Here is a 17511-nt window from a genome sequence, read left to right as displayed (position 1 = left end):
TATGGTTTTGACATGTTGTGACATAGACTTTGTTAATGGGAAGTTTGTACTGTCTACTTCATTGGCTGTGTTCTTGCTGTAAGAATTTTATTTAAGTTATTTGGTTATTTCATTGCATATGATTCTTGTTTTCAATGAATCACTTCCCTTACAGGTCAGAGTGAACTTTTCCATCTAGTTCATTGCTGTACAATACTGAGTAGGGAGACAGTTACACCCTTAACCATGGCAATATATCTTCTAATTTAGATGTCCTGCTTCTAACTTTTTTGCTTTAGAACAGATTTTCCCTTAATGACTCACACATTTGATAAAGGGAAAGCAAAGTATGTTAGTGCAAGATCCTAGTGTAAGTGTAAGATCCTAGTCCCAGTAAACAGTAGATAGACATATCTAGACATTCTTTCATAATTCTCTGCAGGTACTTTTGAGACAACTCTCTGTACATCCATCCAAACTACAAGATTTATTCTGACCTTCATAAAGTCAAAGGATTTTTACCAGTACTTCATTGTCTGCTTATCTTTATCCTTTGTTTCCTTACCCCTTTCCCACAGAGCTCCTGGCTGCCATCAAACTTAATTAATATCCATTAATATCCAACACAGTACTCTTTCTTTCCTGTCACACAACAAATGGAACGCTTTCATTCTGAAATTTTTGTCATTCATTCATTATAAAATATTTTTCCAGAAATAAAGCAAAATAGTAAAAGAGAGAGGACAGCAAAATAAACAGCACTCATTTCAGTACAAGATCCAGATTTAGCAATTATTTTTTGTTGAATCTATTTCCCATATCAAGTATGAGAAGGATCACAACTATCCCAGTATTTCTTAAATACTGCTTTCCATAAGGTCTCTCTTTCTACCTTTAGAGCACTTAACTAGTCTATAATGGACTAGCTCTTTCTCTCTCCTTCTCTGTTAATCCTTTTTCCTGTTTTCTATATCATTATCTGGTGTTGTTTGTGTAATTTAGTTAGTTTTGTCTTCCAGTTCCTGATTCTTTATCGGGCTGTGCTCTTTAATTTTTTCTTCCTCTTTAGCGGGCTTTTTTAAAAAAAATATTAGACATTCTACTTTTTTATAAAATTGTCTCATTTTTAGTTTTTCCATTCTTTTGTTTTCAATTCCTTAACAATTGTAAACAATAGTTCTTAAATCTCCAAACTCATTATCTAGTTTTGCTATTATAGCATGCTGGTGAACCAAAATCTCTTTTTCTAAAAGTAAAAATAAAGACTCCTGATTATTGATAAATTGATAGTTTCCCAGTGATAATGGTTTAAATACCCTCATCTGACTTCTGCTGATCACCAGTGGCTTAACAAATAGCTCTTAAAATACCTAAGTAGTTTACAGTTAAACGAGGATGAGCCAAATCAGATATATTGTTTATTGTTTTTTGGTATTTCTCATTCATTGTACCTTTTGTAATTTTGGATCATGAACTCACATTTGGTAGTTTTGTTTTGTTTTTTAAATCCTGTGTGGTTACAATTGAGAGTGCTTCTCCTTGGAGAGAATTGATATTTCAGTATTCCAGACTCTGTAGGTATTTTACTGGTAAAAGACAACTTTTAACTTTTTTTTTTAACCTCTAGTTTTGCCGTACCTTGCAAAGATAATAACTGCAAGTTGCACAGCTGGATGAGGAAGGCCTATGATTAAGTTCTCAGAGGAGACTTTTTGCCCACATACCAAGCCAAGGCTAAAACAAATATGATTCCTTCCCATGTTACTTTATCAGTACATAGAGATGTTGTTCATTTTGGACCCCTAAATATTTCACTATTTTTTTGAAAGGCTTAGTGATGTATTTCGAAGAATCTTGGTTACGTTTCATCTATTATTTTTAGGAATTCTGGAAAGAAAATTATGTTATCTAATAATCTGCATTGCCAGTAGGAGAAGCTTATATAGAATGCCATGTTAATTTCAATTAAATACATTAAGTATACCTTTAAAAATTTTAATTCTATCTATCAATGGGTTGGAAAAGTGTTTCAGAACACCTCTATAGGAAATGTAATAGCATTGTAATAAAGAATAGGGGTGTAAGTGCAGTAACTTCATCAGAATTTAGCTCTGTCTAGAAATCTGTTAATTTTTCTTTAAACAGAGTAAGCCATTTTTAATCTAAAAAGTTCAAGTCTTCGTATTTTAAAAACTTTCTCTTAGTATTTTCCTGAAAGCATTTTTTGTTCTATATTTTCTTTCTTTTTTCATGGTCCCCCATAATAAACTATGCTGATCCTCTGCTACCTGTAATTCACATCTGTCAACTTTTCTCTATTTACTTTCATGTCTGGTAGGTTTTCTCAAGTCTGAACTTCATGGTCTGGTTTATTTTTTTACCGTAGCCACTTGTCCTGGTTTAGTTTTTCTAATAAAATTTAAAATCTATCGTGACTTCATTTTTTCCTGCTCTCTCATCTTATTCTGTTTGTAATTATTTAATCTTTTATTTGATGTTTTGTTGGTGTTTGATTTCTTGAAACTTAGATGCCAATTATTAACATGCAACAAGACTCGGGCCTGAGACCATATCATGCCATTCTTCCAATTTGTATTTTTCATTTGATTTTGCTTTTAAGTTTCTTAATGTATCCTTTCTAAAAATATTTTTACACAGGGTGCATGTGTGTGCAGGGGGAGTAATGGAGATGAAATATCTGGGGTCTTCTCATTGAGCCATATCCTTGGCCCTTTAAAAATTTTTTTTAAAATTTTGAGACAGTCTCACTAAATTGTTAAATATCCAGGCTGAGCTGCAGCCCTCCTGCCTCTGCCTCTCATAGTGCTAGGATTATAGGTTTATCCTGCCACACCCAGTTAAATCCCACATTTCATGTCTACTATCTATTATACATTTAAAACTGGGTAATTCTATCTTGACCTGCTGTTTGTCCTAATAATTATGACTCGGTTTTCCTTGATTTTCTTCCCTGCTTTCCTGAGGTTTATTTTAATCTTCTTATTGTAATAGTCTGATCTACAAGATTTGAAACCTCACTATTTGGAAATGAAAGAGAAGGAAACAATGATTGGGGGTAAAAGTGCAGCTATGGTAGAAAGGTGTCAACTTCTGGAATTTACAAGCATATGAACACTCAAAACATTCTATTATGAAATATGCTAAACCGCCTGCCCTAAATTTTCTTTTGCTAAAGGTAAATTCCCTTTAGATTTCTAACCAGTCTTTAGAGAGCAAAGTATTTGGCAGGAGGCCGAGTTATGATAGAGCTCTTGTGGCAAATAGAATTTTTTTTGCAGTATAATTACTGACTTACTCAAGGAAGTTACTGAATATCTACCATGTATGAAATGCTGTGCTATAAGCAAGAGACCTATATTTTAGCTGAAGACAGAAAGAATAACAAAATACACTTGATCTTAGCCAAAAGGACATGATAAAAATAACAACATAACAAAAATAAAACTATTTTTGCCTTGTGGAGTACTTGACAGGTTCAATATGGATGGAACAAGGGAAAGAATATAAGAGAGATAATCTGTGCAAGAGTATGTTGAGCCTTGCAGAGCTTGATAAAAAGTTTGAAGTTTATACTAGGTAGGATTGGAAGTCATAGCGGGTAATGAACAAGGAGTGTCAGTCTGATTTGAATTTTTAAAGCCTCAATATTATAAAGAATAAACTACAGAAGACAAAAGGTGGGACAACAGCCACCACATTTTGCAATTGTCTGTGTCACTGGTGACTTAATACATGGTGAAAGCAGAGGAAATGTGGAACATTGTATTTCCATAGTATCCATCAGATATGTTGAGGGAGGGGATATGTGGCGGCTTCCCTCAGCCTCCAAAACATCAACTTCCCTATGTCTAACTCCATCCCTCAAATCCTCATGCATCAGCCAGAAGACTCTTACACCACTTTCTTCATCTTTGTTTTTAACCCTCACGCCTACCCATGGCATCTGAGTCCAAGACTTCCCTCCTTTGAACAAAACTGTGAAAGCACCCATACATATCATTTTCTGCCAGTTACTGATTCAAAACACCTAGTCTCCTGTTACATGACTCAAAACACCAAGTGCTATTATTTTTCAGAGGTGTGAATAATGTTATAATTAATACAGACTCAAGGAAACCAATAGTGTACTCAAATCCTGATGAAACCAGAATTTAAAAGATGAAAGAGAGCAACGAGGTTAAAGTAGGAAAAAAAAAAAAAAAAAAGGAAAGCAAGGGAGAATCTGTGGTAGCAGGTGGGTTGATGGCTCTCTTCAGTGAGGGATAAGGCTTAAGTGCATCTTCTGAGGTGCTGGTAGTGTTCAGTCTTTTGGCTTTTATTGTGATTTGTTTAGCTGTACATTTTCAATTGTGTTGTTGCTTTATAAATCACAATAAAATGTGAAGGTGGTTATGGGAAAACTGGGTGGGGTGGGTATAATTGTCATAATCTTAGACCATTTTCTATTTGTTTTTCAAACTATATGTATTATTATTACACTTAATATTTCTAATGTGAATTGCTATACCAATGAACTTGGATTAGATAATTACATGAAATTTTGATTTTATGTGTTTAATCTATATAATATTCAAAACAAAAGGCTTGTTTTTGTAAGTATATAACCATTGTTCTTAAATACAAGTATTTTTAAATCCTGTATTAAGTTCTACTTAATTCTGCTGTTCCATGTAGGTCATTGAATATTAATTTTTAACCATTATAAATACAAAAAATATAAGGAAAAATAAATTGGAAAGAAAGCAATTTCCTTCTTGGGGTTATTATCAGGGATATTGGAGGGTGTATTTTTTGTTAGGCATGGCACTTTAGGATTGTAATTAACCTTAAAAAGCATTTAATCCAAATTCTGAGCATTTTTGCACAATCTGTTGCTCAGACCCCTTCACCAGAATGTTAGGGAATAAAAATGCAGCCCAGACCAGAAACTCCAATGATGGTAGTGGGTAAAAAGGGCTTGGACCTTAGGAACCATAGAGTCTGAGCTCTACTACTCTAACCTCAGGTGTGATATCTTCTCTAATCTTCATTTTCACAGAGTAAAAATGGAGTTAATGATCCTCCCTTTTCAAGATTTTTGTGAAACTTTTTCTTACTTCAATTCTCTTTGGTGACTCGTTCCTTCCAATTGTTCTCAGTACAAAATTCTGAGTCCCTTTTGTGGATTGACCCTGACAGTTGTTTCCCTGTCACCTAAGTTCTAGCTTCATTTCCTTGGGGTTTTATAAAGAGTGTATTACTTTTTTCTTATGACAATGCTTAAGCTCAAAAATCACAAAGACAAATGCTTATAGAGACAAGCAGGTAAATTAATTGGGTAGAGTGGCAAGATTTAGGAAAACTGAGCACTGCTCCACTACCAGTCCACGCTCAGAATTGGACAAACAAACGTGCAGTTCTAACATGTCACTGCCACCTAACTAACTCAGGGATGTTTTTATAACTCTGACCAGTGTTATATGAACCTCGCCCCAAAATGTCTATGAGCCAGATCAGGTACCAGAGCCAGCAGATTACAACCTCCATTTAGATCATTGTGAACATTTACCAGGCCTCTCATAGCTGATAAGCAGCTCATGCCTGGCACACAACAGATGGGACTGAAATCCAGCCTGCCCTCAGGTCACCAGGACATTTGTTCTAATCCACTCCAAGGCATCTGTGAAGCAGAAGCAGGCTGCACTAGTATACTGGTCTCTTTCAGTGCATCATCGTGAGGTAAATTCTACTCATCTCACAGGCACATTTTTTTCCTTCCTCACACACCACAGTTCATCAAAGTAGGCATTCTAGAAATTGTCTAAAAAATACAAATGTGGTGTGATCCTGGTGGGTCTTGGCATAATTATCCACACCACAGTAACCTAGTGAATGCTGATGTTACTGCTTAATCCAAATCTGAGACCTAAGAGTCAGATTTTATTTCATTTCATTAGACCGATGCTGTGTTAGTGACTTTTCTCTCATTGCTGAGACAAAATACTTGACATTGAAGGTTAAAGGGAATGAGTTTATTTAGCTCAAGTTTGCAGAGGTTTCCATCCATAATAGCTGGCTTCAAGGCAGAGTAACACATGGTGGAGGGACGTTCCAGTGAAGAAACAGTTCATGGCGTCCACGTAGCAAAAGCAACAAGGGAGAAGGCAAGCTTCTTTTTGCCTGTTGTAGTTTATCTAGGCTATCAAGCATCACACTCTAGGTTCAGCCTCCTCTGAAAAAGCCACCTATGACAACATGAGGCTTTTGGGGGACATCTAGACCCAAACCATAACAGACGCCAGAATCTATAATGGTATGATTCTTAAGACAAGGAAAAATAATACACTGCTGGGATATTCGGTTCCATATTTAGTTCATATATATTTAAATGAACTTCTTTTCTTTTTTATTCACTGTAGGTCGAAAGTTTAAGAAATTCAATAAAGTCAGAGTTATGAGAGCACTAGATGGTGTTGCTCTTCCACAGCCAGTGAGCATTTCGAATGAAAGCCCAAGAATCACTTTTTCACCAAATCAAGAAATGCAGTTGGTCCCTCCACTGATCAACCTGTTGATGAGTATTGAACCAGATGTAATCTATGCAGGATATGACAACTCAAAACCTGATACTTCCAGCTCTTTGCTGACAAGTCTTAATCAACTAGGAGAGAGGCAACTTCTGTCTGTAGTCAAGTGGTCTAAGTCACTGCCAGGTAAAAATGATACATAATAGCATTCATTCAATCAAAAATGTACTGTTTTTGTTTATTTGTACATGTATATTGTTAAATAAAACTGTGTTAGTAAGTTAACTGTAATGTAAAAAGCATGTTCTAGTGTTTGTTTCAGCAGTCAAATGTTACATACTATAGGTGCTTGTATGTGCTATAGAAATACAAAAGAAGTAGAGAATAAATTGTCTAGTTCATAAATCAAGAATTACATACATAAAACAATTAAGAAGTAGCAAATATATGTCCAACCACAGATATAATAGTGGTTCAGAGAAAGACATGTTGACCATTTTTTATTAATGTCTAGTTTATTCTAAAACTTAATTGAACCAGCTTTAATTGGTCAAAAATAAAACTGAATATTTTATTCATGTAACAATTCAAAATTTCAGAGTACGGTAAGGTATGTAAGGTCAGCTAAGAAAACACAGCTCCTAAACATTAAAAAAAACGTTATTGGACATAGAGAAAATAACTGCTAGTCACTATTTCCTCTAAGATATAACCAGAAAAAGGGGCTGTAGCTCAGCAATGAGGACTTAAATTATATCATCGTGAAAATATTTCAGTCACTTCAGCATACATTTTGTTCCCTCTACATAGCTCCATAGAAACCAAGTGGTTGAAAGAGAAAGGATGAAATTCTCATTTGGTTAAATCTTAGACTGCAGTACAAAGAGAAAATGTGCAGCAGTTGTTTGTGGAGGCATTAATCTCATAATTAGAAATAGAAATCTTTTTTCAAAAATTACGTTCTTTTCACACCAGGAATATCTTTATACTTCTTTAGACCAATTTATTTTTTCCAGTATCAGGAATTAATATTACGTCATTTTAGTTCCCAAGTAAATTCAGTAGAATTTTTGAAAAAAATCCTTCCCAATGTGCCTTAATATATGTTTCAGTTTTTAGTCTACCTAAAGGTTTTAAATATAAAGATGAATTGCTATTGAACATTCAAGGTTGCGGAAAGAAATAGAAAAATAGATCCCTGTTTGTTGAATCTTTTTAAAACTACATATTGAAAAAAAGTTACCCAGCTTCTTACTAATTTTATTCTAGCTGAAGGCCCTGGACAGGTAATTATTTTTTTTTCATTAGGAAAGTTCTGAATAAGTTCTGTAAGGTTGTTATCAAAATTGACAGTCCTTTACTAAGTAGAATGTCCTAATAGCATTGACAAAATTACTATATAAAGTATTTGTTTAAAAGTATTTTTCAATTTTTCTATTATTTAGAAATGATTTATATTAGATATGATTTTTAATATATTTATATATCTATATTTTTATATATTTCTATTATTTGCATTTTCAAATGTTCAAAAAGACTCTAACATTTGCTGATAAATTTAGAAAATAAGCAACTATAGTTCAAAAGATAATTTGTTCACTATGGATAAAAGTTGAGTGAGCTTAACTTGAGACAGATACCTACCAGCACTGTTTGACCCTACACAACTGAGAGGAAGTGGGGGGAAGAAAGGGGAGGGAAGGAGGGAAGGAGGGAGGAATGGAGAGAAGAAAGGGAAACCGAGAGGAAATTTTTACTCTCACCTTGGTGACAATGATTATTGCTGAAAATATAATTTATATGTAGCAAATGAGAATGACGGCAACACTGGCATTACATATGCTGTTGCTGTTAACTATAAACAGGGACGTATTGAGTTATCAAAGTGTTGTGTGGCCTATGGCCTTTCCAAACCATATTAGCATAGACTGCATTGGGAAGTAGCACTACTGATTGAATGATGACAATGGCCAGTGAACTCAAGGAACTATCTTGGCTTCCAAGAAAGGGCTCAGAAGGACATGTTTATAATCTAGTATCATTAGCTACTCCAAATGGGTTTCAGTTGACTTTAAACAATGTTAGTTTTTATTTGCTGATTCACTCCTTAGAAAGGAAATCCAGAAAGCTAGATTGACGGTGTGAATACATTTTGGTGCAAGATGCACTACCACGTGGTCCATCAGTTTTACACATGTGAGAAGGTTACTTTATCCATTTACTAATGTGTAATAAGGCTAAAAAGATAGGCTTTTATTAATGCTGCCCTTGTAATAAGATAGAACACTAATTAACTGGCAGTGCAAAGAAATTCTTTGGTAGACTTATCAAGTCATTCTTTCACAATAGGAAAGTGTATTTGAGAAGTCAGATTAACAGCAGGTGCAAAATAATTATTATAACAATGGTAATACACGGGGGCCCCTAGGCATAAGTCTGCAGACACTCTGAGGATTCTTGTTGCTTAGTCAGGACTTCTTTTCTTGTTTGTCTATACATTTTCATTATTTTTGACCAGTTACAGTAATTGTAACTTATCTTATTTCTCTTTCTGTTTCAAAGATATTCTTTTATTATTAAATAAAGACTTGCTAGATGTTCTGTCCTCGTGAAAGGATATTTATAAACCATCACTTAGGGTACATTGCATCAGATATATAGCATTTGTATATAAATGATTTTACATTGACCTTTATGTATAGCTCCAATGAGCAATATTTGGAGTTTAGAGCAACACAGTATCTGTGAAATTTAAAAGTTGAACAACACATACTTCTTCTATTAAGGAACTTTTGAGCCAATAAGAGACATAAAATACTGAACAATGGCATGATATACAAATATAAAGAAAGTAGGGGCAGAACATTCAACATTGGGGACTAGAGACATGAGAAACAAAGGTTTAATCTTAATAAAAAGAAGTACTAGGTAGAAGGAAGAATATGTATGAGGTTGTAAGGGAAGGGATGCTCCAAAGCTGTTTGGTGGTTAATAAATTAATCTAGCATAAAATGATGGTTCCTAACCTTTTCAGATGTGAGAGTCCCTTCATAACATCGAAACTTTTATCATGAGTTACTCAGCCCTCAGAAATGAGAGTGGTCTACTAAGACTAAAATTAGGCTTTGATACAGGTTTCTATGAAGACTTTCAAAACTCATTTTTCTGACACCTTATTCCACTGAAATGTGTCCATGTTGACAAAATATTTTTGTCAAATGAATACGTTCATGCCTTACAAACTGTTTTATAAGCCCTACTATATTTGTTCTTCCATTCATACCATACATTTGGCACAGCCTGAGCTCTGTCATCTACTCCAATAGGTTCTCACTCTGCACAGTCTGGATGCTTTCATAGCCTTGTCTCTAATTATCACCATGTCTCAATATTTTTAAACATATATCATCAACCCAGACCCTCTACTAAGTTATTGGACTGTATATTTCAGGTGCTTATTGTACTTCTGTACCCACATGAGTTTCCAAGGCAGCATGACCTTCTCATGAAACCTAACTTCTTTTTTCTGTATCTTGGAATGACGCCACAACCAGACTGTTTAGCATCATCTTTGGCTTGCTTTCTTCCTAATCCCTAGACCAGTTATCAAACTCTGTGAACTCTGCTTATTAAATGTATGGTTTATTATGCATACAACTTCCACTGCGAATGCTGTCCTTAGTTTGGTTTTAATCACTTTTTTTTACTCAGGATCTTGCGCACTTGCAAGGCAGGTGCAGTTCTACCGAGCTAAATCCCCAGCCTGTTTTCCTCTTTTCAAAGTATAAGTCTCCTTAGCTCTCATATCAAAGGCCTTTCTGTGATCTGGCTCTTGAATTTGCATTGTTAGCTCTCAGAAATCCCTTCGTCAAGAAGCTCCAAGATCCAGTTCCCACAATGGATCCAATTCTTCATTTTCTGCCCATGTTTTTGTTTATCTACCCGGAGGCCCCTGTCTTCTCCCACCTCTTGTGGCTGGCCCTTCACCAACCATCAGGATTCACATCATCTGATATTTCCCCACAAGGATTTCCTCAAGCCTTGAGGCCAGGTGAGGGACCTCTCACTCTCCCATGTCTCCCTTACATTTGTCAACCACAGCACTGACACTATGAATTAAAATCATGTTCTTTTATGTCTGTCTCAAGAGAATATATGTGTTAAAGGCAGAAACACCATCTTTGTAATCTTTGTGCTGTGGAAACTGTAATGCTTCACCTCAGTTAGGTACTTAAAAATAACTTCTAGAAATTTAAAGAATGGAATGGATGGACAGAGAACTACACTGCCTTTGAAGTCATCAAACACATGATGGTGGTTACACGCATTATACTGAAGCTTCTCTGTCCTCTTCAGAGTTCATATTTTATGTGAAAGTCCCTGCTTTGTGTCAGAAAGTGCTTGAATATATAATACTCTGCCTTTGTTTTGCACTAGCTGTTTCAATTTCATGATCTTTTTTTTTTTGGTACTGGGAATTGAACTCAGGCCCTTGCACTTGCGAGGCAGGCAGTGGAACCACTGAGCTAAATTTCCCGGTCCTTTTTTTGTTTTTTTTAAACTGAAGTACACCCTGTGTACTGTATCAGAACTCTGGAAGTAGTGTAATACATGCCATCTCTTTGATGTATTGTTTCTTCTAATATTTTTAAGAATTAAAAATTGGAAAGCTAGTAACGTGTTTCAGGAGTTGTCAAGTCATTTAAAAAGCAAGGGCAAAGCCCGGCATGATGGCTCTTGCCTGTAATCCCAGCACTCGGGAGGCCGAGGCAGGAGGATCACTCTGAGTTCAAGACTAGCCTGGGATACATATTGAGTTCCAGATCAGTCTCAACTACATAGTGAGACCCTGTCTCAAAAAAACAAAAAAACAAACAAACAAAAAAAGCAAGGGGATTTTTTTTTAATGCTGTTGATAAAGACAATGAGTGACTACTCATCACTTCTCTTTTCCATTTTGATCATCATCTCAAATATACTAAATTTACCTGATCATTATCACCATTTGGAATGTGATCTCAGTGTTCCCATTTTTATTTCTGTATAAAGCAATGTAATATTTCATTTAATACAGAAAAAATTGTTCTTCTATACAAGGCATGTTCACATAATATCACCTTGTACATTTATCACAGATAAGCCCTCCAAAAGGTGACATAAAGAGACATTATTTTCTGATTTCTATTCTGTAAAATGGAAATATATTTTCTTCTAGTAATGTTGGTAATTAGATACATTTTAAGATATTTCGATAAAGTTTGCCTTTTATTATAAGAAGTGTTCCTTTATTTCAAGTCATTAATAATCCCAGAATTCAAAACCAAAACAGAAAGTAAAAAGACAAAAACAAACATTAAGGAAAAGTGAATGTAAATATAAACAGAATCCCTATTTTTTTAAAAAAGAATAACTGAATGGCTTGTATAAATTTATATAATTTTTATAAAACTAGCTAGTGTTTAACATAAAATAAAAGTAGAAAAATATAGCATAGTTATGTCAGATACTTAAGTATTTTAAAATGTTTTCTATAGAAAGCTATAAAAATGAATATGAAAAGACTTAGAGAATAATAAATATGGTTCAGGAATTTATATTATTATATTATTATTATATTAATCTTTTAATATAACTAATTAATTGTAGAAATGTATCCCAGATAGAATATTTATCCTTTGAACTTATTGCCATTACTAGCCATTACTAACATTTTTACTTTAGTTCTGTTACACAGGTTCTATAATATAAAATGACATATAATTTCAGTTTCATTGTATTTTAAAATTAGAGACTTTCTGTCATGTCTTTCACACAGCAGCTTCTCTATTGAGCAGATCTGCTATAAAAACCATTGAGAGATTAATAACACATATTTGTATTGTGCTTTACAACATGTGTAAATATCCCATATGAGTTTATAGTGAGTAATTGAATTAGTTATCATTATTGTTTTTCTCTTACTATGAAGAAAATGCTTTCCCAAAATGGCTTTAATTAAGGATAGAGTTGGGATGGGAACTTAGGTTTTCTCTCCAGAATTCCTTCTAATTTAAAGAGGATAGCTAATAACAGACAGCAAAATATATGCCTTCCTTAAAAAAAAATCTTCCTTTGAAAAAATTGAGCAAATTCATTGATCTTTTATCGAGTTATTCTATATTTACCAAAGAACTAACAACTCACTTTTAAAAATCTTTTAAACAGTCAATTGACAAACAGCATTTATTTTCTAGACTTGCTGTGTTGACTCAATTTTTTTCTAAAAGGAGTATTATGTAGATATGCCCTTGACAGTATATTTAAGACATATGATAATAAAATGATGAAAATTACATGCCAGTTTTCTTGGGTCGTTATTTAGAGGGTCTTTCTGCACATAAATAAATCAGAAAACTTAGATGCCCACAAAAACTAAAAGCGGAAAAAAATTAAAAAATAAAAACATGGCGGGGTATTTAGCTCATTGGCGCTGTGCCTCTCTCGCAAGTGCAAGGTCCTGAATTCAATCCCCAGTACCAGGAAAAAAAAAGTGTTAGTCATATTAAAATTTTTTAAAACTCATAAAAGTGCTGAAGAACATCAGGTAATCACTAAATAGAAGTTAGAGGACCAATATCAAAAATTGGCAGAAACTGAGGTGTCTCTAAAGGAAAAAAAAAACAGCATTATAAATACAGCCACTGTATTCTACCACCACCCTTATTCAGAATAAATAACTGTATCTTTATGTTTCCTTCACTGATTCTGATTCAGCTGTCCTGGTAGTCCGTGTTCCACAAGCCCAGAAAAGCAGAGGCTTTAGCTAGCTTCCTTGGTATGCAGGTTGGACACTTGGTGTCACTAGACTACAACCAGTGGTAATCCGTACACAAAGGGAAAGGAAGGGAGACAGGGAAGGAGGTTAGACACTGAGCAGTGCTTCGTGCTTCCTACTCTCCACCCCTGAGAGGGACACCTCTGTGGCACCCTGAGTTACGAATATGCACTAGAGCTGTTCTGGGTCCCAGTAAAGATGAGGAGTTCTAAGAAGAGAGTAGCAGTCTTCCTATTAGTCACAAGAAGGTAGAACCATCTGGAGTAGAGAGAAAATTTCTGCTGCTATCTTTAGATGACTAATGTAGTCAGGAAATTAGATTGTTTTGCCCTTGGTGTCTAATGAATTAAGTTTTGCTTTGGTTTTTTTTCTGAAATAAGTCACTTATAAATGTTTCTCAGTGGACTTTAGGAGAAGCGTGTCATTCAGAGAGCATCAAAATAATGGTTGCTATTTATACTTACATGTTTTTTCTCTTAACCTTTAATAAAATATTTAACCTACTTTCCTTGTTTCATCTACAGTCAGATGTGAATATAGTACGTATTTATATTTCTAGCGCAGATGTCTCCCCATTCCTTCTTGTTCACATGCCTGGTTGATACCTGGGTATTTCTGAAGTCCCTCATACATGTCCAAATACACTTTTCTCCCTAGTCTGTTTCTCCTCCATTACAGTATTTTATCTCACCAATGCCATTATTACTAAAGCATTTTCGAGGATAACTGAAAGATAAATTGAGTCCTTCTTCATGCCTACCTCCACTTGCTAAGTCTCCTTTATTTTACTCTGTACATAAATGTTTCTCTGAGAACTCTCAATGCCTGTATATTGACTTATTTCAAGCTTTTATCGACTCACCTATCATTTGGCAATAGCTCCCTTAACTTCAAAACTTACCCCCCTGAAAATATCTCCCACATAGGTATCAAGGACCCATCTATAACATGTAAAGCTGTGTCCCTTCCTTTGCTTCTTTTTTTTTTTTTTGGTACCGGGGATTGAACTCGGGTCCTTGTGCTTGCGAGGCAGGCCACCGAACCGCTGAGCTAAATCCCCGGCCCCTTTTGCTTCTTAATAGATGAGGCCATTCATAATCTGATCCAAGCTTACATCTCCAAGACAAGTGATGTTAAAGGAAAATTAGATATAGCACCATTGAAAGCAGTGATTTTACAAACTAAAACCAATTTATGTTTAAATTGTCTTAAGATTGAGAGACCTTAACAAACTGGACATATTCCACCTAAGTATTCTCTTTATCAATTAGGAAGTTTTCCTTGGCCTGCTTTCTGGTTCACTGTTGTATATACCCTTTAACCTCTCTGTCACAGATCTCGTGTGTTTGACTCTCCTGTTGAGTTGTGAGCTTCGTTTGAAGGCAAGGATTGGATCTTACTCATCTTCATAACCCTAACTCTTTAACATGGTGCCTGGCATGGTGCCCTCTCCAGGAGGGTGCTGTCTAAATTTGTGATGGATGATTGATTCACTTAGCGTATTCCCAGAAATGCTAAATCACAGTGATTAACTTTTAGTCACTCCCAAAGTTGAGCCCTTTTTCCATTTTAATGCTATATTCTTCGTAATGTTTCCTGAGTTTTAGGGTAAAAAATATTGAGATTGAAATCCTACTAACATTCTATTTTCATATTCCTATGTGTTTTCCACATTTCAAGATATGTCTTTGTGATCATTTTTAAATGTTTTGTAGGCTTTCGAAACTTACATATTGATGACCAGATAACTCTCATTCAGTACTCTTGGATGAGCTTAATGGTTTTTGCATTAGGATGGAGGTCCTACAAACATGTCAGTGGGCAGATGTTATATTTTGCACCTGATCTAGTATTAAATGAGTAAGTAGTAACTTTTTTATTATTATTATCATGAGTAAGATAATTTTGAAAATTTTATTTCAATAAATGATCATACATTTATTTAATATCCTAAATAATAGAATTTCCTGAAAGATTTCTCAGAATTACATGAGGATATAGCTTGATGTGATAATCTTAGTAAGATTGTATCATTTCTATCAGGAATTTTTGTATTTTGAAATTTTCCTTTAGTTTCAATATATATTGCTCTCTAAAGTTTGTTAGATTCTTCAAAATCATATCAACAAGTATACATAAAGAAAAAATTAAATGTTTAGGGCCAGGGATTTAGCTCAGTGGTTCCACTGTTTGCCTTGCAAGCGCAAAGTCCTGAGTTCGATCCCTGGTACCCTCCCCACAAATTAAATGTTTAGGTTTATAAAGTTTCATACCATAGTACTAATAAAGATAATGAAATAAATTACACATGTCATTTTGAAAGTACTGGCTTAACTCTGAAAAGTAAAAATATCTTTTTTCCTATAAGAAAAATTAGATGGGCAATTTATTTTAAAATTGAAAGATAAATATTTCAATTTGCTTAATTGTATTTAAATAATTATTTTTATATATCACATTTAAATAAATATGAATCATTTCATGGTAATATTGCTGTTCCAATGGCAAATGCTGACACAGGTATTTCAATTAAATAAGTTACACTCATTTAAGTCTTCATAGTTCATAGTTTTCATATATGTAATTTCATTTTTCTGAAAGCCCCTTAAAATAGGCAGGGAATCTTCATCCTTCACTTTACAGTTTGAAAAACTGAGTTTCAAAATTCAGTAACCTGCCAAAGAATCTGGCAGGATTAACCTTAACTCTTCTGAGTCAAAAATCTGATCTTCCGTTCACTATTCCTATTAGCCTTTTTTTTTTTTTTTTTACTAATGTGGACTTATAAAAGAATTCATGGCTGAAAAAATACCCTATGTATGTATCTACTATCATTAGCATTTGTTTTTAACCTTGTCAATTATTTAATTCTTGCTAATGTTCCTTTTTATTCTTTTACATAGCACCATACATTTCCCCTAGAAAAGATCACAGTGTAATTACATTCTGTTGAAATAAGTCTCCCATTCACAACCAAACATTATATACCTACACATATCATATATGTATATATCCATGTAGGTGTGTGTGTGTGTGTGTGTGTGTGTGTGTGGAAAAATTATCAATAAAGAAAAAATTTCTAAGCATGCCTCAGATCACATTGTCAAAACCTATGACTTTTTTATTTTTTTCTTGGTTTAGGTATTTAAAATGTTCTAGTTTTAGTATATCTGCTGCCAAAATGAGCACAGTATTTAAAATGTTAGTAATGAAAGAGAAACAATATTGCCTGGTCAATACATATTTAATATTTTTTTATGCTTTAAAAGTTATTGTGTTAACCTCAAAAATTTGGTTCCAGAGCTGGGCATGGTAGTGCACAGCTATAATCCCAGTATTTGGGGAGCTGGAGACAGGAGGACCATAAGATTGAGTCCAGCCTTGGTCTTAGCAAGACCCTTTCTCAAAAATAAAGGCTGGAGATGTAGCTCAGGACAAAGGCCTTGGGTTTAAATCCTAGTACTGCTCCCCAAAATACCTATTATGAAAAAGTTTAAAGATGTTTAAAATTCCAAATACTAAGTTTGTTTACTAAATATAGTAGTCAGACTCACTAATATGAGAAATAATTACTAAAATCATATTCCATGATATATTATATAAACTGGCTGAGACTTTTTTCCTGTTGCTTTTTTGTGTATGTTTATGTGTGGAGCTAGACAGCGGATGAAAGAATCGTCGTTCTATTCATTATGCCTTACCATGTGGCAGATCCCGCAGGAGTTTGTGAAGCTTCAAGTGAGCCATGAAGAGTTCCTTTGTATGAAAGTATTACTTCTTCTTAATACAAGTGAGTGAGTACAAGTAACTTAATAAAAGATAACTTGTTTCTCAATTTTCAATTCATTAATGAAAGCTCACATAATAATATGATCATACAATTATTTATAAGGTATAAATCTTAAATTATAACTGCCCAGAAGAAATATCCAATATGTTATCAGAGACATTAATAAAGTTACTTGATGCTTTTCATATTTTATCTACCTATAATACTAAAATTTTCTAGCCAGTTTACTGTAGATAAACTATGCTTTTCATATTCACCTAATTTAATTAATATTACATAAATACAGACTATGGTTCCCCCTCCGTCCTCCCAAAGTATTTACTATATAAAACACACACTTTGGAGTGGTTCTCATTATATCAGGATAGGCTGTTATTAGAAATTGTTGCAAAGTTGTGTAG

The 17511-nt window shown here is 34.2% G+C and overlaps 1 protein-coding gene across 1 annotated transcript in view; it reads left to right on the top strand.

Annotated features, from left to right (window-relative positions):
• Positions 1 to 17511, top strand: part of Pgr (progesterone receptor) — a 46363-nt gene that overhangs the window by 22102 nt on the left and 6750 nt on the right. The window contains exons 5-7 of the mRNA XM_010642088.2: positions 6399 to 6692; positions 15036 to 15180; positions 16980 to 17110. Coding sequence (XP_010640390.1) covers positions 6399 to 6692; positions 15036 to 15180; positions 16980 to 17110 — 570 coding nt within the window. The remainder of the gene's footprint in view (positions 1 to 6398; positions 6693 to 15035; positions 15181 to 16979; positions 17111 to 17511) is intronic.

This window comes from Fukomys damarensis, unplaced genomic scaffold (assembly GCF_012274545.1).
Source record: "Fukomys damarensis isolate Sample0158 unplaced genomic scaffold, DMR_v1.0_HiC HiC_scaffold_16, whole genome shotgun sequence".
Lineage (NCBI taxonomy): Eukaryota > Metazoa > Chordata > Mammalia > Rodentia > Bathyergidae > Fukomys > Fukomys damarensis.
The sequence above is the reverse complement of the archived record's forward strand: the minus strand, read 5'-3'. Positions and strand labels throughout refer to the sequence as shown.